At 36.5% G+C, this 25,779-nt stretch overlaps 6 protein-coding genes, 1 long non-coding RNA gene and 2 pseudogenes across 7 annotated transcripts; 4 read left to right on the top strand and 5 right to left on the bottom strand.

Moving 5' to 3' along the window:
• The first annotated feature begins 1,020 nt into the window (after positions 1–1,020).
• On the top strand, positions 1,021–2,599 carry LOC108856589 (uncharacterized). The gene is made up of 4 exons (XM_018630428.2): positions 1,021–1,452; positions 1,633–1,715; positions 2,179–2,234; positions 2,312–2,599. The coding sequence occupies exons 1-4, from the start codon at positions 1,281–1,283 to the stop codon at positions 2,388–2,390; spliced, it is 390 nt and encodes a 129-aa protein (XP_018485930.1). The 5' UTR covers positions 1,021–1,280; the 3' UTR covers positions 2,391–2,599.
• A 114-nt stretch (positions 2,600–2,713) lies between these two features.
• Positions 2,714–4,419, bottom strand: LOC108856588 (UV-B-induced protein At3g17800, chloroplastic). Its single transcript, XM_018630427.2, has 3 exons — positions 4,163–4,419; positions 3,689–3,996; positions 2,714–3,576 (listed from the first exon to the last, which is right to left on the bottom strand). The coding sequence occupies exons 1-3, from the start codon at positions 4,283–4,285 to the stop codon at positions 2,766–2,768; spliced, it is 1,242 nt and encodes a 413-aa protein (XP_018485929.1). The 5' UTR covers positions 4,286–4,419; the 3' UTR covers positions 2,714–2,765.
• A 2,242-nt stretch (positions 4,420–6,661) lies between these two features.
• Positions 6,662–8,994, top strand: LOC108856752 (dihydropyrimidine dehydrogenase (NADP(+)), chloroplastic). Its single transcript, XM_018630630.2, has 7 exons — positions 6,662–7,077; positions 7,250–7,504; positions 7,589–7,759; positions 7,877–7,989; positions 8,071–8,257; positions 8,330–8,439; positions 8,515–8,994. The coding sequence occupies exons 1-7, from the start codon at positions 6,790–6,792 to the stop codon at positions 8,669–8,671; spliced, it is 1,281 nt and encodes a 426-aa protein (XP_018486132.2). The 5' UTR covers positions 6,662–6,789; the 3' UTR covers positions 8,672–8,994.
• Positions 8,995–9,675: 681 nt separating this feature from the next.
• LOC108860276 (uncharacterized) lies at positions 9,676–10,527 on the bottom strand. Its single transcript, XM_056997957.1, has 2 exons — positions 10,173–10,527; positions 9,676–9,885 (listed from the first exon to the last, which is right to left on the bottom strand). Exons 1-2 carry the CDS (start codon positions 10,477–10,479, stop codon positions 9,869–9,871), a joined length of 324 nt encoding a protein of 107 aa, XP_056853937.1. The 5' UTR covers positions 10,480–10,527; the 3' UTR covers positions 9,676–9,868.
• A 232-nt stretch (positions 10,528–10,759) lies between these two features.
• LOC108856566 (glutamine synthetase cytosolic isozyme 1-3) lies at positions 10,760–14,729 on the top strand. Its single transcript, XM_018630398.2, has 9 exons — positions 10,760–10,764; positions 12,280–12,465; positions 12,730–12,769; positions 12,892–12,995; positions 13,105–13,153; positions 13,241–13,435; positions 13,500–13,703; positions 13,779–13,832; positions 14,273–14,729. The coding sequence occupies exons 1-9, from the start codon at positions 10,760–10,762 to the stop codon at positions 14,615–14,617; spliced, it is 1,182 nt and encodes a 393-aa protein (XP_018485900.2). The 3' UTR covers positions 14,618–14,729.
• A 1,954-nt stretch (positions 14,730–16,683) lies between these two features.
• LOC130503280 (uncharacterized) lies at positions 16,684–17,519 on the bottom strand. Its single transcript, XR_008940721.1, has 4 exons — positions 17,427–17,519; positions 17,292–17,332; positions 17,067–17,206; positions 16,684–16,998 (listed from the first exon to the last, which is right to left on the bottom strand). It is a non-coding gene; the product is annotated as an uncharacterized LOC130503280 (long non-coding RNA).
• Positions 17,520–18,104: 585 nt separating this feature from the next.
• Positions 18,105–19,269, bottom strand: LOC108858895 (GTP-binding protein YPTC5-like). The gene is made up of 5 exons (XM_056997958.1): positions 19,073–19,269; positions 18,955–18,981; positions 18,785–18,869; positions 18,587–18,712; positions 18,105–18,515 (listed from the first exon to the last, which is right to left on the bottom strand). Exons 1-5 carry the CDS (start codon positions 19,105–19,107, stop codon positions 18,318–18,320), a joined length of 471 nt encoding a protein of 156 aa, XP_056853938.1. The 5' UTR covers positions 19,108–19,269; the 3' UTR covers positions 18,105–18,317.
• Positions 19,270–20,072: 803 nt separating this feature from the next.
• LOC130503282 (uncharacterized) lies at positions 20,073–24,138 on the top strand (annotated as a pseudogene).
• A 292-nt stretch (positions 24,139–24,430) lies between these two features.
• Positions 24,431–25,550, bottom strand: LOC130503281 (putative F-box protein At3g17560; annotated as a pseudogene).
• Positions 25,551–25,779: the final 229 nt, after the last annotated feature.

Below are 25,779 nucleotides of genomic sequence, written 5' to 3'. Positions count from 1 at the left end.
TTTAAATCAAAATATTTGGAATGTAATTTAATAAAACTTAAAAGTATATCTAAATCTCTAATATTTACATTTTTGCTGTTTAATATATCAAAATAATTGAATTAAAGTCTGCAGAACGTGAAAACAAAATTTCTAATAATTTAGAAGTTAAACGCATTGAACATGATACAAAAATATCAAAAGAAAATAACATATTAATCTACAACATGAACAAAAGAATCAAGTTGACAACATTATCAAAAATTAGCATATATAAGAACCAAGAATAAATATCCGTGCAGGCGCACGGGTCAAGCTCTAGTTTTTTATTTATTTGGCACACAGTTTCATGTTTTATAGAAATTTTCACCAGAAAAATAATGTGAAACTTTGTCATCTCTGCTTTGGACAAATGTAAAGTAATATAAATAAACATTGGATGCGTTGGAAATCATGATTTGATAGTGGTGGGTTGACAGTGTTAGGAGAAAGGCAGTCGCCTCAGACGCCATATATGATTTATAAAGTTTGGGGGACTCCAAATCTCTAAAATAAAAAAATTGGTCTAGTATAATATTTGTTTGCCCATTTGCCATTTGCATTTGAATATTCTATCCAAATGCTTCATTTGCCGTGAATTGGTGATTTTATCTTGTATGATTTAATAATCCAATATTTTTTTGGTAAAACTAAATATAATCCTTTTGTTGATCCCTCTATTCAAAATAATATAACCTCTACTTTCAAAACTACTACAGTATAATCTCTTTAAATTAATAAATATTTCTATAAATTAATATAATTTCATAGTTCCAAATAGAGTTTTTGCTTCAATTAGTATCTCGATAAATTAATAATTTTTATAAATTAATAAAAAGTCATAGTTTTGGTGTCGTCTCAATATTATTAATTTAGAGAGGTTTCACTATAGCTAGTTTGTAACTTGTAACTAGCTAATTTCGGATTGGATTCTAATAAATACAGAAAACTGAGAAAAAATAATCTTTCATCGGTCATAAGAAGTAAGAACATTCAAACTGTGGAATGGGGGAAAAAGGAAAGAAAATAGCTGAAGCCAAACCGGAAAAGTATGGACAAACAAAATCGAACCGAAATGTATAACCATTCTGAACCAGAAGTTAGTACCAATGGGCCGTGAAAAGCCCATCATCTAAAAATTATGAAGGAACCAAAAAAAAAAAGTCAAAGACCGGCCGGCACATTGCAAAACGGCGTAGATACGTGTCCGAACGCGCGCATAATCCAGATCATCAGGTGAGAGAGAGAGAGAGAAGAAGAAGATGGCATTGCAATGGCTGATTCTGTCGTATGTGGTTGCTGCGGAGGTCGTGATTGCCGTCATATTAACTCTCCCTTACCCTATGCTTCTCAAGAAACGAATCGTGTCACTTGTCTCGCTTATTCTCCAGCCTGCCGCCTCCATCGTCGCCTTCGCTGGATTTCAACTCCTCGGTGATCACCTCTCTCTCTCTCTATCTATCTATCGTAGATCGCCTAATTTCTCACCGTTTCCTGTTCTGGGATCGATATGGTCTTTCTATAATTAGGGATTGACTGATTTTGGTAAATATTGTTTGATTTAGTATTTAAATTTACTCCATGTGAATTGCTTGGGACATACGTTTGTTTCAGATCTTTACTGGAAGAATGAGCATAGACTAATGTGCTCCTCTGAGGTTTGCACTGCTACAGAACGTGATCGCTACGAGAAATCTGTAAGTATATCATCACATTTTGGTAATAGAGTTAAAGCGTATTTTTTGTTCACACTTGTATAATCATCAGATATGAACAAAAAACACCGCTTCAACTCTAGTATCAAATGTACAATCATCTGAGGATTGAGATTAATTGCTTTAGGTTTATTAAATAGATGTAGATGTCTGAGTAATGGGACAATAGTTATTTTTAGTAGCTGTACAAATTGCATATTTTGTCAGATTCCCGGGTTTATTAGTACTACTGTACTAGTGATTAGTATTAGTATCTTCTATTCCATATCTTAGCTGCTGTTTAGAAGCTCAAAAATGTTGCAAGGCGACTTGTTTTAGTGGAATCATCAGGATGTACTTTCATCGATAGATTTGTCATAATCGAATCATGGGGATATATTCGACTTGTTATCTGCGGCTTGGATGTCTCCGGCTCACCATAGTTACGAGTTTACTTGTGTGTCAGATCTACAAGGCTCAGCGGAATGTGGTTCTCTGTGCGGCTGGCATCCTTCTTTACTGGTACATGATCAACAACCTCACACTTCACATTTATGTAATCGAATTGACTTATCTTCTCTCATATTCACTGCTGCCAGGTGTATTTATCGCATCTGCAAGTACAACAAAGACCTTGAGCATTTGGAGGAACTAGAGAAGAGATGCAAGGCAGAGTAGTAGTCTCCTCATAATCTGGTTCTTCTGTTATAGATATTACTTCGGCTTGTGAGTAGTCCCAAAAACTGAAACAAGACCAGGATGTATCTAGATAAATCTTTGCACAGACCTTGTTTTGTGTTTATTCCTCTTCAAACTTTGTGTTACTTTTCTTGAAACAACTCTTATTTTATTTCATGTCCCTAATTGACATTTACAGGTTAATTTTATAGATTACTCATAAGTATCCGAGAATTGGCTTGGGATAGCCCTGCCAGAAGGCCCAGAACCAAGCTGAGCTAGGTTTTTCGAGATTTTGATAGTCTGGTTTGGTCTGTTCCTGCTAGATTAATGCTCTTAATGTTACATTATTCATTGTCATTACAGACCATTTATCTAGTTCAGTACAAACTGGTACCTAGCATCTACATGACTCTCAACATCCCAAAGAAACGACCCGAAAGTCACAGCCTCCAAGACAAGCCTCTTCATTCCACCAAAGCTGATCTTTATCTGCTCGTCCTTGGATGAATCAACTGTCCCTTGCGGTGTTATCACAATCTCAGGCTTACCAAACAACGCCTCCGTGTGCTTCTCAATGATCCCAACTGCTTCTCTTGACCTGATGGTAGCATATCTCTGAAGCGTCTCACTATCAAACGACATCACGTACGTCCTTAACCGGGACGGTTTAATCTCGCTCCCAAAGCCCTTGGCACTAACTCCACCCGCAAATGAACCAACCTCTGGGTGAGAAGACACAGCCTGATACGTCCCATCCTGTGGTTGCTCAACGCTTGTTTTACTCTCACCATCCCCACCACCACTTGGAAGAAGCTTCATTGTCTTCTCAAGCTGAAACCTCTGGTCCACCCGCTTCAAGAAATAACCATACATGATAGAAGCAGCGTAGACTTGCCCAACTCTGAGTTTGCTTATCTGCGCAACAGAAGTCAAGTCACCTATTCTGCTCCCGAGGATCAAAGCTAGATGGTTGTGAATCATCTCGTACATCTCGGGAGAGTGAAGCTGCTCGAGCTTCTCTACTTTGGTCGGCCAAGTATCAACACGACCAGATGGATCTGATGATGGGTTCATTGATGGTATGAGTGATACGTTAGCTTCCATGAACTTTTGAACCACCAATGCGTATAGAATCTCCTCTAACGTCCTTCGTCTCTCATTCTCCTTCAACTCAGCGATTCTCCTACGCAAAGGAGAAAACAATCAAACACATGTTCAACCTCCACTCTGTTTTGTTTCTTGTAACCAAAGGTATAACTCAACCTAGTGATGATTATACATGGATTTTAACAAACCTGTAGAGAACAATGTCGGTTCCAGGCAAAGCGGATGCATCTTTGTTTTGTCCCTGAGAGTCGCGATCAGTTTGGAGCTGCTCAAGCTGCTGTTCGACAGCAGCAGGGACGAGATGAGGATGGCTCACAAGAATCTGAGACAGGAACTGACCAGCGGGAGACTCGAGCTGAAGCGGCGCGATCGGTTTGGAGGAAGCGTCATCAGATGCTGCCGAAGCTCTAACCACAAAACTTCGCCGAGTTTTGGAAGCTGTTGTTGATGAGTTGCTTTGCAATAATGGTTTTGAGAATCTAGCAAACGCGTTTTGCTGCAAGTGGAGATGACAAAGGGATTAAACCGGCCGGTTATGCGAAATCAGATTGGTTCGTAAAATGAAATTGAACACTACCGGAGCATGATGTTTGAGGGAAAGATTCGAGTTTTGATGATAAAGTTAGGTGATTCGAATCAAGAGAAAGAGATTCAGGACATACCCTTAAACGAAGATGAAGTTTTGAACCAGAAGGTGTGAACCCAGGGCTGCTGGCTGTAAGGAACATAGATCCAGTACGCGGTAAGACGGGAGTTCGGATCAAACTCGCGGTCGCGGCGTCCATGTCTAGTCTCGGGGAGAAGAGAGAAGAAACTTGGTCGGAGAAAAAGAGATAAGAAGAGCTACTATGCAGATTACAGAGAGAGAACTTTCGCGAATGGCGAGATGTCTGTAAAATAAAACTTCTTTTTGGTTTGGTTATTTGACAATAATGCAAATTGGATCCGATTATTTATACATCATAAAAATAAAATGTAAAAATTATAATAATTCTCTTAGTTTTTTCTGTGACCATGAAAAATTATACGAGGCTGTGGTCATTGCGTGTCCTTCATATATAACTAGCTTTTGACATAATTCTTTATGTTCTTGTTATATATTCATAATTTTGACCACTTTGTGTCGTTCTCGATGTATTTAGTGTCCATTCGATTTCTATACATTGTGTTTTTATTCTATTGTGTTTTTAATTATTCTATTTTGTAAAATAAAATTAAAGTGTAAAATCTAAAAGCTTAAAGTATATTTTGTCGGTTTTATGAAATTAATATTAATATTCAGATTTAAAGATTAATATGCTCAATAAAATTTTAGATTGATAATTTTTAAAACGGATACATTATTTGGAGAGAAACGTTAAAAATATTGATTGAAAGTAACGAAAAAAAACATACAAAATTAAATAAACACTAAAGTTTGATGTTTATTTTAAACTCTTATAGTATTCAAAATATTTTATATATGATTGGTTGTATATTATTCAACATTTTCTATAAATTATTGGGTGTCTTGTCAATATGACCATTGTATATTTGTTCTTTTCACATAATTTTCTATTGTAAATAATTCCTTATTTATATTTGGATTACACAATTTTTTTAGGTATGACCCGGAATTTTTATGACTAAAATTACCAAATTTATTCTATTTATTTTCTTATATATAATTACTTCTTGCGATATGTTATTTTTGCGATATATTAGATAAACATATATTATTTATTTTATTAATTGAATTATATATAAATTTAGAAATAATACAAAAGTGTCAAAATCATAGATAAAATAAATGGGCCAAAATAATAGATAACCACAATTGATAGGTAGACATAATTTTCCTTATTTATATTTGGATTATACAATTTTTTAGGTATGTTTACAACATACCCGATTTTTTATGGCTTTATATCATTAAGAAGTGTAACATCGTTTGGTTCGCCATTTTTTAAAGTGAGTAATGGATGTGATTGTGAAACAATTAAATGGCAAATGAGCTTAACTACGTTAGATACAAACAAAAGGGAATATTTCTTTTGTCAAATATTTCGGAAGATTTTATCGATGCAATTTTCTATTTTCGTATATAGCAGAAAGATATTTAGAGATTTTATAGCCTATAATGAAGGCCCTCAACCACGAAACTTTGATATCAATTTATTTTAAGTGCTTTAAAAATAATTTAAAATAGCAGTTTAATAGGCCAGTGGCAATTGATTGTAAATATTAGGGAAAAGTAAGGATTAAGTACTAAGTGTACTTCAGTTTTAATAGTTTAAGATTGCAGATATTCTCCTAAACTGAATAATTATTTTCAAACAAATCCCAAAATAACTTTTAGTTAAAAATTTTGGTCTTTAATTTATATAACTATAAACCAAGCTATGGCTGTGACATTGAAAAAAAAACCATGCTATGGTTTCTATATTTTTATGAAGCCAATAGCTTGTTCTAAATTTGTGTGTGGTGATTTGGTTGCAGCTTATACAAAGATTTTCACACTTTTTGCATATATGAGAATCTAGACAATTCTAGAAGATATCTTAGGCAAAGGAGGAAAGTAGAGTCAAAAACTGAGAAAGGGAAGACCAACGTTGAGACATTGAGAGCCACCAACTGGCTCTTGTGTCTATTCTCATTTACACGTAAGTAGATCACAGCTCAAACGTTTGTCTGATCGTGACATGGGCTATTGGGTCCACTAGTCTATTAGATATTCTATTTGGGCCCATAAAGCTTTACACACAACCCGTAGCCTCACCACCGCTCACGGTGGGTTCCGTAACGTGTTCGCATTTCGCAATTTATACTTTTTAAAAGAACTTTTTTTTGGAACACCATTTCGCAATTTATACAAATTCTTCAGTTGGTGGCGTTAATTTGAATCTCTTGTTTTTTTGTCAACTCGGTTGATTAATGAATCGGTGACAGAGCGGAGAAAAGGGGATAAGGATGATAAAATTCATAGTGAATTATTAAATTGCAAATGACTAAAACTTAGGACTAATGGCTTTCTTATTTCTACGGAAGGCGAATCTGCATATGATAATAAGTCATTAGCTAATTAATTAATTGTAACAGCTTCAATTATTTTTTCCACATGGGGCATAGACGAAGTTGAAACAGACCAATAATTAGACCACACTCTTCTCCAACTGTGTCTTCTTAACTTCTTTCTTACCTTTTTGTTCGATTTGATCAAAACACAAACACACAGTTTCAAAAGCATATCTTCTCTACCTCTCTGTTTCAAGGATCTGTCAAGTAAAGTTTCTGCTAATCACCTGATCAAATGGCATCCATGAGCTTCGCCTTAACTAGCTTCTCTGGACTCTCTTCTAAAACCACCTTATCACCCGACTTCGATCACTCCTCTCACCGCCGGAACTTTCTACCTCCGAACAGAGTTGGACTCAAGATCTCCTCTTCTTCCTCCGAGTCAGAGCCTGATCTCAGTGTCACAGTAAACGGTCTGAAAATGCCGAATCCTTTCGTGATCGGGTCGGGTCCACCCGGTACCAACTACACCGTCATGAAGAGAGCCTTCGATGAAGGCTGGGGAGGCGTCATCGCCAAAACCGTAATGCTTTCTTTTTTTATTTTTAGACTCTTTTACTCTGTTTTCTGCGTTCGTGTGATGGTTTGACTAAAATGAATAGGTTCTTTGATTCTGCTGATCACAGAACAGAGGATTTAGATCTGTGTACGATGATGATGTTTATGATTGAATATGTGATGTTTTGATGGTTTAGGTTTCACTAGACGCATCCAAAGTCATCAACGTAACGCCTCGGTACGCCAGGCTACGAACCGGCTCAGCCAAAACAGATGTGATCGGGTGGCAGAACATAGAACTCATCAGCGACCGTCCTCTCGAAACCATGCTCAAAGAGTTCAAGCAGTTGAAACAAGAGTACCCTGACCGGATCCTCATCGCTTCCATCATGGAGGAGTACACCAAAACCGGATGGGAAGAGCTTATTGACCGCGTTGAGCAAACCGGTGTTGTGAGTTTTCCCCCACCCAAACCAAACACACAAGAGTCTTAAGAGCTCTTTAACTGATTCGAGATTTTGATTGTATTTGTATAGGATGCTTTAGAGATCAACTTCTCGTGTCCTCATGGTATGCCAGAGCGTAGAATGGGTGCAGCTGTTGGACAAGACTGTGCGCTTCTTGAGGAGGTTTGCGGATGGATTAATGCTAAAGCTACTGTTCCTGTCTGGGCCAAGATGACTCCTAATATTACTGACATTACTGAGGTGTCTTACTTCTCTCTTCTTTAGTTATAGAACTATGTTTATGCAAGTTTCTGTTAAAGTCCTCTGTTATTTTACTCTGTTTTTGCTTCTTTAACCATATCCATTTTGTTTAAATAGCCGGCGAGGGTATCTCTAAAATCAGGATGTGAAGGGATCGCAGCCATCAATACAATCATGAGTGTGATGGGAATTGATCTGAAGACACTGCATCCTGAGCCATGCGTTGAAGGGTTAGCTTTTAGCATTCTTATGATGTCGAAAGTTTTAGCAGCTCTTGTGTTGCTTATGTTGTTACTTTTTTTTTAATGCAGTTACTCAACTCCAGGAGGCTACTCTTATAAGGCTGTTCGCCCCATTGCGCTTGCGAAAGTTATGAACATTGCTAAGATGATGAGAGATGAGTTCAGTGAGAAAGATTGCTCGCTTTCGGGTATTGGAGGTGTTGAAACTGGCTATGATGCAGCTGAGTTCATTCTCCTCGGATCAAACACTGTCCAGGTGACTAAAGTCAACACTACCTTTGCTTTTGTCGTTTAGTCTCTTACTCAGTTTATTTCTTTTGTTTGGAAGGTATGCACTGGTGTGATGGTGCATGGCTATGGTCACGTGAAAACCCTATGCGCCGAGCTTCGAGATTTTATGAAACAACATAACTTCTCAACAATAGAAGAATTCAGAGGGTATGAGCAACTCTTTTGTTCTTATTTTTTATCCTTACTCTTGTTGTTGCTTACTTGCTTGTTTGTTCGGCACAGACATTCGCTTCAGTACTTTACAACACACACAGATTTAGTCAGGAGACAGAAAGAAGCTATTGAGCAGAGAAAAGCGGAGAGGAGAGGCTTGAAATCTGATAAAGATTGGACCGGAGATGGGTTCGTGAAGGAGACTGAGAGTATGGTTTCTAACTAACTTCAGTAGCCATGATCAAGTGATGGACCCAAAATACTTAAATAAAGTTCCCAACTTCTAAAAAAAAAAAAAAAAAAAGAAAAAAAAAAGTTCCCAACTTCTTCATTCACAGCCAAATGGCAAAGGCTTTTTCCTTTCTATCTTTCACGTCGACCTCTTTACCTCTCTCATTTGAAAAGAAAAGAAAACTAAAGTTGATTGTATCTTATGTTGTTCTAGTTGTGTTATGTTATCATTTGTATAATGTATCCGTTTGCCACCATTTCTGTAAAGACCTTTTACTTTGTTGGGATGGATGTTAATAATCTATTTAAGGAACATCATGGGAAATGGGTTTGGCATTGTTCTAACACTTCTCCATGGAAGAAGTGTTTGTCATCATATTAGAGCACGGACTAAGAGGTCTTTCTTGGCTTAAACATTTATCTTTTCCTCTTTTCAGAAAAAAAAACATTTATTTTTTCCTAGAATCATTTTTATGGTTATTCTACAACAACATGTTGCAGCTGAAAACGGAAATGAAGAGACCAACCATCCTCACTAAAACCACTTTAACATCAGAAATTAAATCAAGCAACTTAACTTTCATATGTACACAACAAGAATATGCAAAAATGTTTAACAAAACCATTTAACTTTTTTTCCACTTGTTTGAAGTCATATATGAGTGAAATTAGACACTTGATTTGTTGGGACTCAATTTATTTGAAAGTAAGATAACTTTTTCAACATAGCGTAAGTTAATTTCAATTTCAAAATCACACTACTGAATTATGTTGTTTCCAAATTAAATTGTTCTACAATTTGGTTTTTCTTGGTTTGATTTAAATTGAAAGTAGAGTGTCACTTGGAACCCTTGGAACAATTTCCAATACAGTAAATGACTCTTGATAAATTCGATGAGAATTCGAAGGTTCCGCTTTTTTGTTAACCAACCAATTTGAAGGCTCGTAGATAGGAATTAAAATCACATGCAACATTTGCCCCAAAAAAAAAAAATCACATGCAACGAAATAGATTAAGTTCAGATTGAAAATATATAAAGTTCCAGACATTATTTTATTCCACATCAAAATAAGGCCAACGACAATGCCTAAATATTAAAAACAGATACAACAACGCGAAATACTCATACAGTACGGGCGATAGTTTTCAGGCAACGATATTTTGGTCTCCATGGACTCGAACGGCTTTTTTTTATGGAACTGTAATACCTGCACGTACACAACGTAAATTCATGATACTGATTGTTTGAAACCCCAATTTCTATATGTTTGGACTTGCTTGGGAAGAACACTTTTCTTTTGTCCTTTAAATCTAACTTTTTTTTAATAAAATGTTATTACAAAATACTAACGCAAATGTGAAGCATTAGTTGGCGCATATGGTTACAGTTAACAAAATAAATTATTTAAAATACTAGATATAATGATTTGACTTAGTGATTGTAGTTAGAATTAAAGTATGTAAATGTGATAAAAAATGAACACTATACACTTACTTCCACATTTGGTACCGCGAGCTACATATCGACCGCATTGACGGATTACCCCAACAGCGTAATTGACATCGATGAGAGCAGCTCTCTGTGGTGTTACAGAAGGACAAACGCACCACGCTGGAGTCGTTCTTATTCTACGACAACATTCAGCGGGGGGAGCCTGCCTCAAAATTAATATCTTGCACGCGTCGATTAATAAGCGACGTTGAGCATGGCAGTATGTTTCTGCAACTGTCAGTTCGAGGCAAAAACTGGAAATCATCATTAGTAAGATCAGTGACTTCAAAATAGCTCTCTTCTCCTCCATTATTTCTCTTTGTGAACTTTCTACGTTTGATATTTGAGACAATGCTGCTCCGGATCCCCATTTATAAAGACAAAACTTCACATATAATATAACCGGTGAAAAATATGTGGTTCTCTTCATTCTCATATAAACTTTATATGTCGGTGCTATACGACAAAATATGATGCCTAATATGTCATTTCACGTTTCCCACTAATGTCCTTAATAATATGGTGTTACAGACCAATGCTACAGTTTGGTAAAAGTTGTTAAAAAAAAATTATTGTGGTAAAATGTTAAAATGAGGTGAGTGAACTCAACACTACCATTACTTTTGTCGTTTAGTCTCTTACTCAGAGATAAAATCAGTTATTGCTTTTAGTTGTAAGGTGCATGGCAATGGTCATGTGAAGACCCTATAGCTTCAAGATTTTATAAAACAACATAACTTCTCGTCAAGAGAAGACTTCAGAGGGTATGAGCAACTTTTTCTTCATATTGTTTTATCCTTACTCTTGTTGCTTACTTGCTTGTTTGTTCGTCATCTTTGTTGCTGGCACATGCATTCCCTTCAGTACTTTACAACACACAGAGATTTGGTCAGGAGACTGAAAGAAGCTATTGAGCAGAGAAAAACCTAGAGGATCAAGGCGTGAAATCTGATAAAGATTGGACCGGAGATGGGTTCGTGAAGGAGACTGAGAGTTTGGTTTCTAACTAAGTTCAGTAGCCTTGATCAAGTGATGGACCCAAAATACTTAAATAAAGTTTGCAGCTTCAATCGGCTCTTCCTTTCTATCGTTTCACATCATCTTCTCACTTGAAAAGAAAAGAAAACTAAAGTTCACTGTATTATATTTTCTTCTAGTTGTGTATCGTTTTATAATGTATCTGTTGCCACCATTTCTTTCAAGTTGGCTTTATTATTTTCTTGGCAACATTTATCTTTTCCTAGAATCATTTTTATGCCGAAAAAATAACTGAATTAGCGCGTAACCAGAACTTGTTTTGCTGTGTTGATTAATATGAAAATGTTTTGAGCAGTTATGTTTCCACATGATGAATGAGTGAATGCGAATATTTCCTTTCCCGCGTTTGATTCCATCAGTTGTAGTTTGTTTGTTAATATTTGGTTATACATAAGATGTATGGATCTTCTAGTTTATATGTGATCTAATTTACATGAATTTTGTATTTTCATGAATATTGGCATTGGCTAACCTGCTAAAGAAACCTTGTTTTGAAAATTATTAAATTTGAGATGATTAAGAATCCAAGTTAAGTTATGATTAGGAATCTGGGGCATACTATTGTTTTTTAGTTTTACTTTTGTGGTTAAAAGGTCATTGCATATTTAAACACACCAGAGCAATGCAAAGAACAAAAAAGGTAACAAAATGGGCTTTATGACAAAAAAGGTGGTTAAAAGGTCCACGGCTTGATTCAGTGAAACATTAAACTCGTTTCATTTCCTACCTAATTACGCTTACGTGCTCACCAACAAATCTATTTTTACTGATTTATTCATAGATATTTTCCTAGTACTCTTTCGTAATCAGTATTTTCGTGGTAATTAAAACCTTTTCGGCTGCATATGATAATTATAAACAAACACTTCAAAATTTTAATTTAGATATTGTTATCATAATCTCCTGCATAATCTGTATTCTGCAATCTCAGGATAAATCGTAACTGAATCGAAATAATCATACTAATCTATTATTAAAAGTTCTAAGAAGTAATATTGCCACACAACAATAAAAATAAAATCACCAACTTTTCCTATTGGACCTAAATATCTGAAAATTAAAATAAAGAAAGAAAACAAAAACAAAAAAAGCTCTATAAACACTCGCAGGAGAGAAGCTGTATCGATATCGTCTTCCCTAAAACAACATTCATTGATTACTATTACTCTCTCCGACGCACAGCCACGTCTTTGCTTTCAGATCTCGTCAACCTCAACCTCTCCGACACCACCAAGCAAATCATTGCCGAATACATATGGTTTGGTTCCATCTCCCTAGTCCCTTCTCTTTCACGACCAGTCTCATTATATCTGTTTTCTTACTACTGCTACGATCCAAAAGCTTTGCCTTTGCTATTAATAATCTCTTATGTTTTTACAATTTCGGTTCACTTCACTGTTTTTTTTTTCTCTTTTTCTGTCTTGTGTCGATGAGATTGACGTGTACATCATAAAGCTTGTCTCTTTCTCTGTTGTCGTCTTCTGGGTTTGTGATATTTTTCGTATGGATTGTGATTGAACAGGATCGGTGGATCTGGAATGGACATTAGAAGCAAAGCCAGGGTAAGTTGATGCTCTGTTTATGCATCCTCTGTTTTTCCTTGTATTCTCTGTTCATACTCTGTTTCACATCCTCTGTTTCTCCTTGTATGATCAAAATCTGATTTGTTTTTGGATAAATACAGACGCTCCCAGGACCAGTGAGCGATCCATCAAAGCTTCCCAAGTGGAACTACGATGGGTCCAGCACCGGTCAGGCCGCTGGAGATAACAGTGAAGTCATTCTATAGTATGTTTTCCCGATCATCTACCTCTGTTTATCTACTGTAATAAGTATTTAACACAAATCTCGTCTTGATCTTCATTCTTGTTTTTTTGTTTTGTTAATGAATCGATAGCCCTCAGGCGATATTTCGTGATCCGTTCAGGAGAGGCGACAACATCCTGGTAGGGTTGGTTTTTATATAATTAGTGTGTGACTAAATACAATTTTGGATCAGAATAAAAAAATTGGCTATTGTGTGATCTATGCAGGTGATGTGTGACGCTTACACACCGGCTGGAGATCCAATCCCGACCAACAAGAGGCACAATGCTTCTAAGATCTTCAGCCATCCCAACGTTGCCAAGGAGGTGCCTTGGTATGGGATTGAGCAAGAATACACTTTGATGCAAAAGGGTGTGAACTGGCCTATTGGTTGGCCTATTGGTGGCTTCCCTGGTCCTCAGGTACATCTAACAATCAACTGATTCTAATGTTATTTTTACCTAACTTTCTAATATTATGACATAGGGACCGTACTACTGTGGCGTGGGAGCTGACAAAGCCATTGGTCGTGACATTGTGGACGCACACTACAAGGCCTGTCTTTACGCCGGTATTAGCATCTCCGGTGTCAATGGAGAAGTCATGCCTGGACAGTGGGAGTTCCAAGTCGGTCCAGTTGAGGGTATTAGTGCTGGTGATCAAGTCTGGGTCGCTAGATACCTTCTCGAGGTAATAATCTACTTTAACCTGTATTACTGTGAATACGTACAAGCTTTGCTAATGATCAAACTATCTGTTTGACAGAGGATCACTGAGATCTCTGGTGTAAATGTCAGCTTCGACCCAAAACCAGTCCCGGTTAGTATCTTAACACACTCTAATGCTCATCATATGCACTGTAAGCAGCGTCGGTCATATACAAAGTGCGACGAAACATTCGTTTTAGCTCATCTAAAAACTATTATTCATAAAAATAAAAAAGAATTAAGTAAATATCCAAAATAGTACATTTTTAAGTTTTTCTTTGGTAATCTACATTTTTAAAGTTTATCAGAAAATATCATCCTAATCGCTAAATCTTTATATAAAATAAATATGTTTTAAATTTTTAATTAATTATAGTTTCAAAAAGAAATTTCCTTATGTGCTAACTTATCATAATACATGATCTAGTCTCATTATTTGTATAACACAATTTTTTATTAAAATTTATCTTAACATGTTTATGACCTCTTAATTCTCGTAGCGGGCCCTGATTGTAAGTAGCGTTGTTGTAACATATTGTTGCATTGGTTCAGGGTGACTGGAACGGAGCTGGAGCTCACTGCAACTACAGTACGAAGACGATGAGGAACGACGGAGGATTAGCAGTGATAAAGAAAGCAATAGAGAAGCTTCAGGTGAAGCACAAGGAGCACATTGCTGCATACGGTGAAGGCAACGAACGTCGTCTCACGGGGAAGCATGAAACTGCAGACATCAACACGTTCTCTTGGGGAGTGGCGAACCGTGGAGCCTCGGTAAGAGTGGGACGTGACACTGAGAAAGAAGGCAAAGGTTACTTCGAGGACCGAAGGCCAGCTTCTAACATGGATCCTTATGTCGTCACTTCCATGATCGCTGAAACCACCATCCTCGGTTAATGATCAGACATGTCTTTTTAATTGCACTAATAATTCTTATCATGGACTTTAGTAGTACAACGGCGTTTGGTGTGTTTTGTTTCGAATAATTAAATAAAGGATTTTTAAAGCTTTTGTTATACTGCATGATAATAATAAGAACGTATTGCATGTTTGAACTTGTCGCGGGTAGGATTTGGTGTTAATATAGTGTATTATTATAAAATAATAACGAATATTCTGTTATATTCGGGTTAATTATTGGCTTCCAACTTAAAACCAATTGGCAATTAGTGGATTGACTCTAACCCTTTATATAGTAGTAGAATAATTCTTATATTTCCGATGTGGGATGTTTCTCATCAAAACCCTCCCTCTTATCGTTCTGATAAGATGTTAAATTCAGGTTAATTATGCGCTTCCAACTTAAAACCAATTGATAATTAGTGGATTGACCATAACCCTTTATATAGTAGTAGAATAATTCTTATATTTCCGATGTGGGATATTTCTCGTCAATATATTTCCGTAGTGAAATTGAAAAACAAATAAATATTAAAATTCCGAAGACGCAGGGTGGTGGAATTTGAGGTGGGAACAACGTATAACGCGCTCGTCACGTGAGTGTACTCCTATGTCCTAGTCTGATGCATTGAAGTGCGCGACAGTCTCTGTCTTGGGCTAAAAAGTCAAACCGAATTTGCAATTTTATTGATATTTGTGATATTTATTTTTTGAGTGGGGTCATTTGTGATTCGTTGACTACTCCACTAACAAAAGTTTAGTCTTTTTGTGACGTATTTATTTCTTAAGTTAGGTATAATGTCCATGACGAACTAAAAAGATGATGAAGAAAAGTTGTGTTAACGTTTTCTTAAGTTTTGGAAGTCATAAACGCAAGTACACTGTTCGTACTTGGTATCTCAGTGCATTGTAGTATCACACTTTATGACTTTAATCATCGCAGCTACTTTAATCACACTTTCCTCATAAACTAAACACGTTAATCATGACGTCCAACCCACTTGATTTCGCTTTGAAAGAATATAAAGTTTTGAATCAACAAGATAAAATAGAAAGTGATATAGTTATGATTTGTATTGTCGACCAACAACACAAAACGAAAGAAAACCTAAGGTTGGTAATAATGTTGCTAGTAAGCTTTGAAAGAAAATATATAATATTGTTATTAATCAAACTATTAGATGCGTCCTGAGTTTTTGCGAAGCAGATTACGTTTCAACTTTTCGTCTTTTCCACATGGAAAAAGGAGTTGATAGTAAAAAGAAGAAACGAATTGAAACGGAATCTAACGTTTTGGTTTCACAAGTCATGTAGTTTTTTCCTCGTAACATTTAAAGGTGCACATTCTCTTTTTAATTCATGGTTAGATTGTTTAAATCATTAATTTTATGGTTAAGACTTCTGATAAAACGAATGCTAAGTTCCATCTCTCATCCAGAGTTATATGAAACTCAGAACTCAGTTCAGTACTTGGAACTCAAATAACGTGGCTATTACATATAAGCAAATTATGCTAAGTATTGAGATATGTATAGAGCACGTAGACACTTGGAGCCGAAACGGGGGTTTTACATGATATTAAGGGTAGGGGCCCGGGCTTTCAGTGGGCTGGAAGCAAAAATTGTATTTTGGGCCACTAAAAGCTACATTAATTAAAAAAAGTAAAAAATGTATACCGCGTAAGTCGAACCAGTCAAGTCGGGCTACTGTAACTTTCATTATACAATTGGCAATGAAATATTTATAAACGCAAAAGTCAAAAGCGGATGCTTCTTAGACTTCTTGCCAGGGCCGGATCATGAACACAAGGAGCCGTATGGTTGGTTCTCAGAGGAACCGGGTAGTATTGATTGTCCGTCCATATACACCAATTATTCTGCCAGCTCTATGAGCTGTATTGGTTCTCAGAGGATTATGCTAGTATTGATTGTCCATAGTAACTGGTGCAGTGTTCGGCACCGGCATAAATGTGAAAACTCAGTGTGGTGCTTCACATTGAAAGGGAAAACGACTAGATACATAAATGGATTTAAGTTTCTAATTAGTAATTGCAGAGACGAGTTTGACCACAACTGATAATGAACGAAACAAAAGAGTTTTAGCACTCTTATTAACCCAGCACGCTTTTGTAATCACTCAACTCTCACCAAGTAACCTTCCACTTCATCAACGAGCCAATGAACTCCACTGTTGAGTATCAGCAACCTCAACAACTCCATCGTTTCATCCTCTGTGACGCCCAGTTTGGTAGATATGAATGAAATTCCAATCTTCTTTGTTGTGCACGACTCCAGCAAGTTCAGTATGGCTTGTGTTCTCATCTTCTGTAGCAAATCTTCCATGCAGCGATTGATAAACGTATCATGCTCCAAGTTACTCTACATAACCAAACAGTTTAATCAGAGTATTGTTTATGTGAGAAAACCATATTATTTTTTTAAGTTACCTTTAGTGCTCTCTCGAACTCTTCAAGATCCTGTTTTTGATATGCTTCTATGGAAGATTTCAATGTCAAGATCTCAGGGTGATTTGCGCAGATGTGTAGGTCCCATGTGTAGGGCATACTCGAACTCAGATCACATCACACTACAACATAATCAACAAGAATTAATTTATTACTCGGTTTTGAAAGTAGCAAAGAACCATAGTACTAATGGAAACGACTAATTACTCTGATCATTCGAGCCCATCATACTCGCCATAAGATCAAACCTTTTGTAAGGAAAGACAAAAGATCAATTAAAAGGTATAAAAATAGAGATAAAAACATATGTATATAGAGATGAGAAGATGAAAGGAAACTTACTTTACACATGGTATATATCTCTGGTTGTTGTCTTTGCAGTAGTTTGTAAAAACCGTGCTGAAGGCAACATAAGCTTATGTCCACTGACGTTCTGCCAAGTACATTTTGCCATGTATATATTGTTAAAAATATTTGATTATAATTTTAATTTTTTAAAAAAGTTCTAATAAAAAATAATTGTAAAGGGCTATTTGAAAGTAATTTTTCCTTTTAGCAAAAAATATAATTTTTGTTTTTAAAGATACTGAAGAAAGAGAATTATAAAAGATAAATATTAACTTTCAAGAAAAAAATATTAAACAAAAACGAATTATGAAATCCTACAAGTACAATAAATTATTTAATAAAAATCATGAATAAAAAAATACTATAGAATAAATAATTTCCTTTCTAAAAGACTAACCAAAATAAAATTGTAAAAATACTCTTTTTATTTTCTTATAAATAACTAACTATTATTTCTAAGTGGATATTGTATGTTACAAAATTATAAAGATGCAAATATTTCACATCTACATTAAACTTATCTTATAATAAATAATTTTCTTAGTTCATCATTTTTGTTAAGATTTTAAAAAAGGAAAAAATATAAATATATTGAAGCATCATTCAATTTTTGTGCAGTTTTTGCAACCGGTTTAAGTCATGGCGGAGGGACTGCAAAAACCTATACACGGAATCACCTTGGTATCTACCCTTGATGTATTGAAGCATCTTTAGATTGACATCCATCATTTTCTCGTATTCACCTTGACGACAATAAATCTTCACCATCTGCCTAAAAGCTTTGAAGCACTTAAACAATTAAAAAAGTATGAAACAGAATAATCTAGAAGCAAAGAATGCAACTGGACATAAACCAAGAAAATCATTTAACAAGTGAGAGAGAGATTACCAATTAGCATTATGTGGATCAATGCTGACAACATTAGCAAACTCTGAAAGAAAAATCATCAGGTTTTGTCTCAAGTCATTTCCATGAGTATTATGGTTCTTTGCTACTTCAAAAAAAGAGAAAAATAATAAATGTTTCTTCTTGTTGGTTATGTTGAGGGGGAAGTGATCTGAGTTCGGATTGACTCTTAGCATCTGCGAAAACCACCATGAGATTTTGGCAATGAAAATTTATAATGTCAAATCGTATGAGAGATTTTATATACCTGATAAACATACTGGTCAATATGTTTGTTGAGACTGTCAAACGATGTTATGTCGTTGACATCAAAGACAAGAACACAGCAACAGATTCGATCACGTCGATAAAGGGACACGCTATCCTCGCAAATCTACATGGAAAGAAACTAGTTTATTCATATTCAAAGCTCCATTAAATAAACTAGTACATATTATTTTCTTACCTTCGACTTCCAGATCTTATCATCAATTTCCATCCATCTTACCAGAGCGCCATCAATCTCAGCCGTAAGCTCACGATTAACAAACCTGAAACATGTTAACAAATTGCTTAACATAATTGATAAAATAAGACCAAAGAAAAAAAAAACATAAGAACCTCTCAGATCCGTACCTGTTAATCAATGATGATTTACCAACCCTGTCCAAATCAAAGAAATCAATATTCAAACAAAATATTTGAAAATGGAAGAACAATGACGAAGATAAAAAAACAAGATATGATATAGTACCCTCTGTCACCAACAACTAAAATCGGTAAAACCATTGCTGGAATGTAAGCAAACTGCAAACAAAATGAACACAGAGAAATAATTAATTTATGGAATCAAAGCTTTCCATAACATTTAGGATGTAACTCAAATCAATCAGATCAAGTGTAGAACTCGAATCAATCAAGAAATAAACTCAAATCGAAAAAGACATCTAATCAATCAGAGTCACAGTGTGGAACTCAAATCAAGTAAGAAATAAAAAGCGGTGTTCACCTGGAAGAAATAAGAAGATGAGCTTAGCTGCCTAGATACACGGAGAATCTCTATAAAAATATCAGAATTGGAGATAAAATTTAAAACTAAAAATACATTAATTTGGCTATTAATTTAAAATTTTGGATACAATTTTTGTTAATGCGTGAAACAAAAAGTTTAACATGTTTTTTAAGTGAGCAATAATCCATAATTATATGTATATTATCTGATCTTAAACTATGTGTAGCATCAATATAAGTATTTTGAATGAAATGAGAGAGAATAAAACTAATAATATAAGGTAAATATGCATATGTTCGGTTATCTTCGTAAATCTATTCTGATTCAGCTATTATTTATTCGGGGTTTCAGTTATCCGATTTCTTCTAACTCAAAGGATATTTTGTTATTTTGATTTGGATTTTGGTTCAGATTTTTTTGGGTTAGATTTGGATTGGGGTATCCCAAATTTGTTTGCTCAGGGAACCAACGACTGAGATGTTCCTGAATTAATTAATTTAATTTCAGTGTTAAAAATACTCGGGGGAAGAAGCAGACCAAACACTAGTAAAATCAAATATTTTTTTGAAGCATAACTGAGGAGAGTTAGTGTAATTACTACATCAATAACCTATTACCAAATTTGTAGTTCTAATTTCTAAACCCCCTTTTTTCATTACCATTACCATTACATTATTAAGTTATTATTAAAGCCTTCATTTGTAAAATTTCCGCTGAAATAAAAACACTTGTGAATTAGTATTATTTTTTTGCTTGGAAGTGAAATAAAATGTATTATTATTCTTTTCTGTTTTAGGGGGTTTTGATCAAATGCTGATGAAGTTTAAGGAAATAGTTTTTGTGTAGAAGGAAGGTGATTGATTACCTCTCCACGTCTAACTTCTCTTCGGGCGAATCCACAGATCCAATCGAGGACACTTCATCAGGTATCGTGCATTTTTTTTTCATTTGCTGAAGCTCTTCAATTTTTGATCCGATTAGATCGAATCAAGTAGATTCTTTCTTCTTCTGTAAAGATAGCGAGATAAAGTTACCATCTTTGGCGATAAATCTGCAAACTTTATGGAGATAGAAGAGAGAGAAAAATTGACCTTTTAACACTCTCTTCTGTTTGATTGCAGTTTTTGGGATCCTGAGTGATGAATTTCTTGCTCCGATCTGCTTCCTCCGCCACTCACCGCCCTCCGGTGAGCGAACCACCAGCTACTCCGCCTCAACCTCCTCCTCCCGAAGCAACCAAGCCCCCCGGATCGACTCTGGAAGGGTTGATAGCTGAGGAGACTTTCCCACAGTATCCATCAGTAGATGAGGATCATTTGGCTGATGGATCTAGAGACGACGACGGTAATGGAGACTCAAATTCAAAGTCTGGTGGTGGCTTTGGTATGGAGAGGTTCTCTGATGTGTCTGATGAACAAGGATGGATCTCTATTCCATATAGTAATAATACTTCTTTTAACTTTTAAAGTATTCAACTTTAAAGCTTCTTCTCTACTTTAATCTGATGTCTTCTTATTACAGAGGAGATTCCGGATAACTGGTCTGAGTCCGTTGATATTCAGTCGTTACGGTCCCTGGATCGCTCCTTTGTGTTTCCTGGTAACTATATGCGTCTGTTTCATCATTTACTACTGCTACTAGCTGTTTGTAACATTAGAGACATTTGTGTCTACTTATAGGTGAGCAGATTCAGATCCTTGCTTGCTTATCTGAGAGTAAAGGAGACGCTGAGATCATCACCCCTTTTAAAGTTGCTGAGGTGATGAGCAGAACTGGACATAGAAAGCTCTCTGACAACGGGGCGAGTACACCGTCAGGGGATGGAGATCTGAGCCCTGATGGTCAGTTTGCAACTCAGAACGGCGACAGTCCTGGTAAAGAGAGTTTGGATTCACAGAAGGACGTATCTGATGGCGAATCTATCTTGAGGATGGAGGATCATCAGAGAAGAACTGAAGACTTGCTTTCCAGGTTTCAGAAGTCTCATTTCTTTGTTAGGATCGCAGAGTCTGGCGAGCCGCTTTGGTCTAAGAAAAGCTCTCTGGTGGGAGACACAGAGTTAGATGAAAAGAGGAAAAAGAGACCTTGTGTTAGTGCTTTTGTAGATAGAGGAGACTTTGATCCTAATGTTGCTGGAGGTGTAGCTAGAAGTAAAGCAAAATGCTGTGCCTTGCCCAATGGAGACATAGTGGTATGTGATGGTAATTCTTACTAAGTTGCTGATTAAGTTAACTTACTGATTCTCACACAACACCTTTGTTTGGAAGGGTGCAGGTCTCTTTACAAGTTTATATCGTTGACTGTCCCAAAGAACCATCATTGAGATACTGCAGTTTGAGAAGCATCAGGACGGAGATACTGACTCGGATCATGGACACAAGGATCCATATGGGAACCTTTTAAAGTGGTTGATACCGTTGGATAACACTATCTCTCAGCAACCCCGTTCTTTTACCACCTCCTATAAGCGGCTCTACCCAGGTATCAGCAGCACTGCGCACAAGCCATCACTCTCTTCTGGCTCAGGTTCTCAGCTCTTCTCATTCGGCCATTTTAGAAGCTACTCCATGTCAGCTCTTCCAGCGCCGAACACTGCACCAGTTACTGGACCCGTAAAAACTCAAAGCTCCAAACCATCATTTGATCTTGAAGACTGGGACAGTTACTCAGGTCAAACATTAAGGAACGGTCAGAAGTCTGGGGACTGAAGAGCTGTTATCTTTCCGGGGTGTCCCTTTGGAGCGGGATAGATTCTCTGTTCGTTGTGGACTCGAAGGCATCTGCATTCCTGGTAGAAGATGGAGGAGGAAACTCGAAATCATTCAACCTATTGATATCAATTCTTTTGCAGCTGATTGTAATACAGATGATCTTCTCTGCGTTCAGATAAAGGTGTGTGTTTGTGCAGCTTTGATGTTACTGTGTTCAATTTATTTCTAGGACTCATCTTAAAATTTATCTTTTTGATTGGCAGAACGTTGCTCCTACACACACTCCAGATATTGTTATATACATCGACGCCATAACAATTGTTTTTGAAGAGGCAGGGAAGAGTGCTTCTCCTTCTTCAGTACCAATTGCTTGTATTGAAGCTGGAAACGAGCACAGTTTGCCCAATTTAACTCTCAGGTTTGTTTGAGGGACCAAAGCTAGAATGCTCTTTTCAGGAACATTTATAGAGTGCACTTACCTACGTCTTAAGTTTTCTTCCAACGTTTCAGGAAAGGTGAGGAGCATTCGTTCATTGTGAAGCCTGCTTTTTCTGTTGGAAGTAATCTGAAGCCCTCTGCTGCGAGAAAAGAACTCAAGTCATCGAGTTTGTCTCTTCCATCTGTGAATTTTGAAAGACTAGGGAGCGGTTTAAGTGGTGATCATTATGCGGTGATGGTGTCATGTCGCTGCAACTACACAGGTTGATCCTTGTTGCTTGTTGAGGTTTTTAGCCATGTTTGTGTCTTTCTTCTCTTAAGATCTTTTTTTTTTGTTGTTGTTGTTGGATTCAGAATCAAGACTTTTTTTCAAACAACGAACAAAGTGGAGACCAAGAGTTTCGAGGGACCTGATGATCTCTGTTGCGTCTGAAATGTCAGGAGAGCCTTGTGGCCCATGGGAGGGCCTCCCAGCTACCTGTTCAGGTCACTCTCTCTCTCTCTCTCTGACTATAAATTACTGGCCATCTGCAAAGACCACTCAGCTTAAATCCCAATGGGGTCTTTGTTTTTTGTGCTGTTTCAGATTTTAACACTTCAGGCATCAAATTTGACAACTGAAGATCTGTCTTTAACGGTTCTGGCCCAGCATCCTTCACATCACCTCCGTCTGTGGTGTCCCTAAATTCCACGCCTACATCCCCTATAAGCCCATTCCTAGGATTCTCTGAGTTCACAGAAAGAGTACAAACCGAAAAACGCAACACAACAACGCGTAAAGTCCAGTCGTTACCCTCAATTCCACTGGATACAAGGACAGAGACACCAACAAATGATGAAATGAATCCTTCTTCAGATGTTGTTCCAAAGAGCGGCTTGGGCTGTACACATCTCTGGCTACAAAGTCGAGTTCCCTTGGGGTAAACTTATAATAGCAAATATGATTCAACTCATTCCTTTTTTTTCCTCTGCTGGTAATGTTTTACTATTGGGTAACCTGGTTTTTACTTTCTAAATGCATCAGATGTGTTCCTTCGAAGTCTACAGCAACAATCAAGCTAGAGTTACTTCCTTTGACTGACGGCATAATCACTTTGGATACTCTCCAAATCCACGTCAAGGAGAAAGGTAAACAAAAGAAACTGTCTAGTTTATCACCAACGACTATAAACACATTTTTCCCTTTCTATGAAAACATCCATATGCAAATCTCTAGTGACCTGCTCATTGTAGATTCTTTTTCTTAATGACCGAAACACCAAATGGGCTTGTCTGTGTGTGTGACAGGTCGGAGGTACATTCCAGAGCAGTCACTCAAGATAAACGCTACGTCAAGCATTTCCTCTGGGATTTTCTAGCCTCACCCAAAACCACTTTTTTGCCTTTCTTAAAGCCGAGCAGAGTCATCATCAAACACTGAGCAGTCTTTGTTTCACAGGTTCCATCTTCATCTCAATAGGCTATTGACTTTTGGTTTCAAGCTTTGAAAGAAAGTTATGTTGTAAACCACTTTGGATGCTATTTATTTTGAACATGTGTTTGCATTTCTTTGGACTTCTTTTGTTTGCAATTGATTGGTTCTGTTAAAACTTGGATAGACACAACCTTTGTTATGAACTACATATATTTGTTAATTACTATATACTCCTGATTCACAAAGTGTGTTTTGACACTTTTTTGTTACATAAAAGAATTGTCATTTTAGAATTTTAATGCAATTTATATTTATTTTAAATTTAATATTAGTTACAAATGTTTGATCTTGTAAATAATTTTATTTATCTCAAATAGTATTGGTTAAAATGTGTAAGTAATAAAATATAAATAAATTTAAATTATTTTCTTAAGTGCCAAAACTACACTTTTAATCAATAAATCTTTTATTATCTTGGAAACATGAAAAAAGACAAGATTTTGATCCATAATTGAAAGGACATGACAAAGGGAATTACTATGCTAACTCTGCTGGAACAAAACCGAACAATGTTGGAACATGCCAGGCGCGAGTTGGCAAATACCAACGTGATATGCCACTAGGAACCATCCGTAACACGCAGAAGCGATTACTAACATCTCTGAATCCATGAAACACAAAACAACTTCCTTCTCCATGTCAGTGATAAAGAAACTCATAGGATTCCAAATAAAATGGACATGAGGTTTTAAATCCACTATTAAGAACATGCACCACGACGCAAACGTGGTCTCAATCTCATCGGTTATCCATATTTCCCCCCAGCAGTGTCTTTTTACTCTGATATAACAACAAAAGATGTTCTTCTCTAACGACCGAGAGAGCCATAGTATCAGAATCACATGGTTCATAAAGAGAGCTAGGAAACACAGACGTTGCAAAGCTTTCTTTTGAAAAATCAAAACTGAGAAGTGAGTAGTCAAACACTTTATGATTAGACGACAGCCAATAAGTATCCCCTTTTAGAGACACCCCAAGGTTGTAAGAAGGCTTGGGTTGTGACGGCATCAAGACTCCTCCATGAGTTAGAGCCAAACTCATAGATTTCCAATCTTAAGTCGCCTTCTAGAGTCGTGACATCAAGTTTCTTCCATGATTCAGGTTTCCCGTGGTCGTAGTAACACGGAAGCCTCAAGATTTTGTAGTTATGGCACAGTTCGTTCTTGTCGTATCCCATAGCATAGGCGCTATTGTAATAAGGCTTCTGCTGTTGAATCCATCTGGTTTTCCCTGAAAACGGGTTCCTAACCACAAGCATGTTTGACTTGGGGTGGGTGCATAGCAACAAGCCATCACAATGATGAAAGGCTTTGGTTACATTATCATGGAGATCAACTACGGTAAGTCCATCTACACCAAATATTGTCTCAGCGTCGCAGTTAGCTCCGTGGATGGATATCACTGAACATACCTTGTGATTCAGCATGAGAGCATGATACTGCCTTGTTTTATCAAAGTGCTTCTTGATGAATCTTGGATCTTTGAATAAAGCTTGATGGAACCATCCTTTGCACGTTGATCGTAGGCTCCTCAGAGATGTGACCGGAACCCTAGACAGTATCTCTTCTACCAATTCTTGGGGCAGAGTAGAGATCATTATTGTTTCTATTGTGATAAGATATTATGCAGAATTTTCATAACATTTATACCAAAAAATGCAGACAGAGTTTTAAGTAAATTTTGGAAAGCTCGAAATAGTTTCATACATTTTTTGGCAAGTAAACTAGTAATATTTTCGGGGAAAAATAACTTGAGTTTCAGTTATTTTCCTTTATTAAAACTAATTTATATTCCGAATGTTCCCTTTTGATAAGAAAAACAAAATA

The sequence above is a fragment of the Raphanus sativus genome, unplaced genomic scaffold (assembly GCF_000801105.2).
Source record: "Raphanus sativus cultivar WK10039 unplaced genomic scaffold, ASM80110v3 Scaffold0902, whole genome shotgun sequence".
Classification (NCBI taxonomy): Eukaryota; Viridiplantae; Streptophyta; class Magnoliopsida; order Brassicales; family Brassicaceae; genus Raphanus; species Raphanus sativus.
Note: the sequence above shows the minus strand (reverse complement) of the source record. Positions and strands in the feature narration are given on the sequence as shown.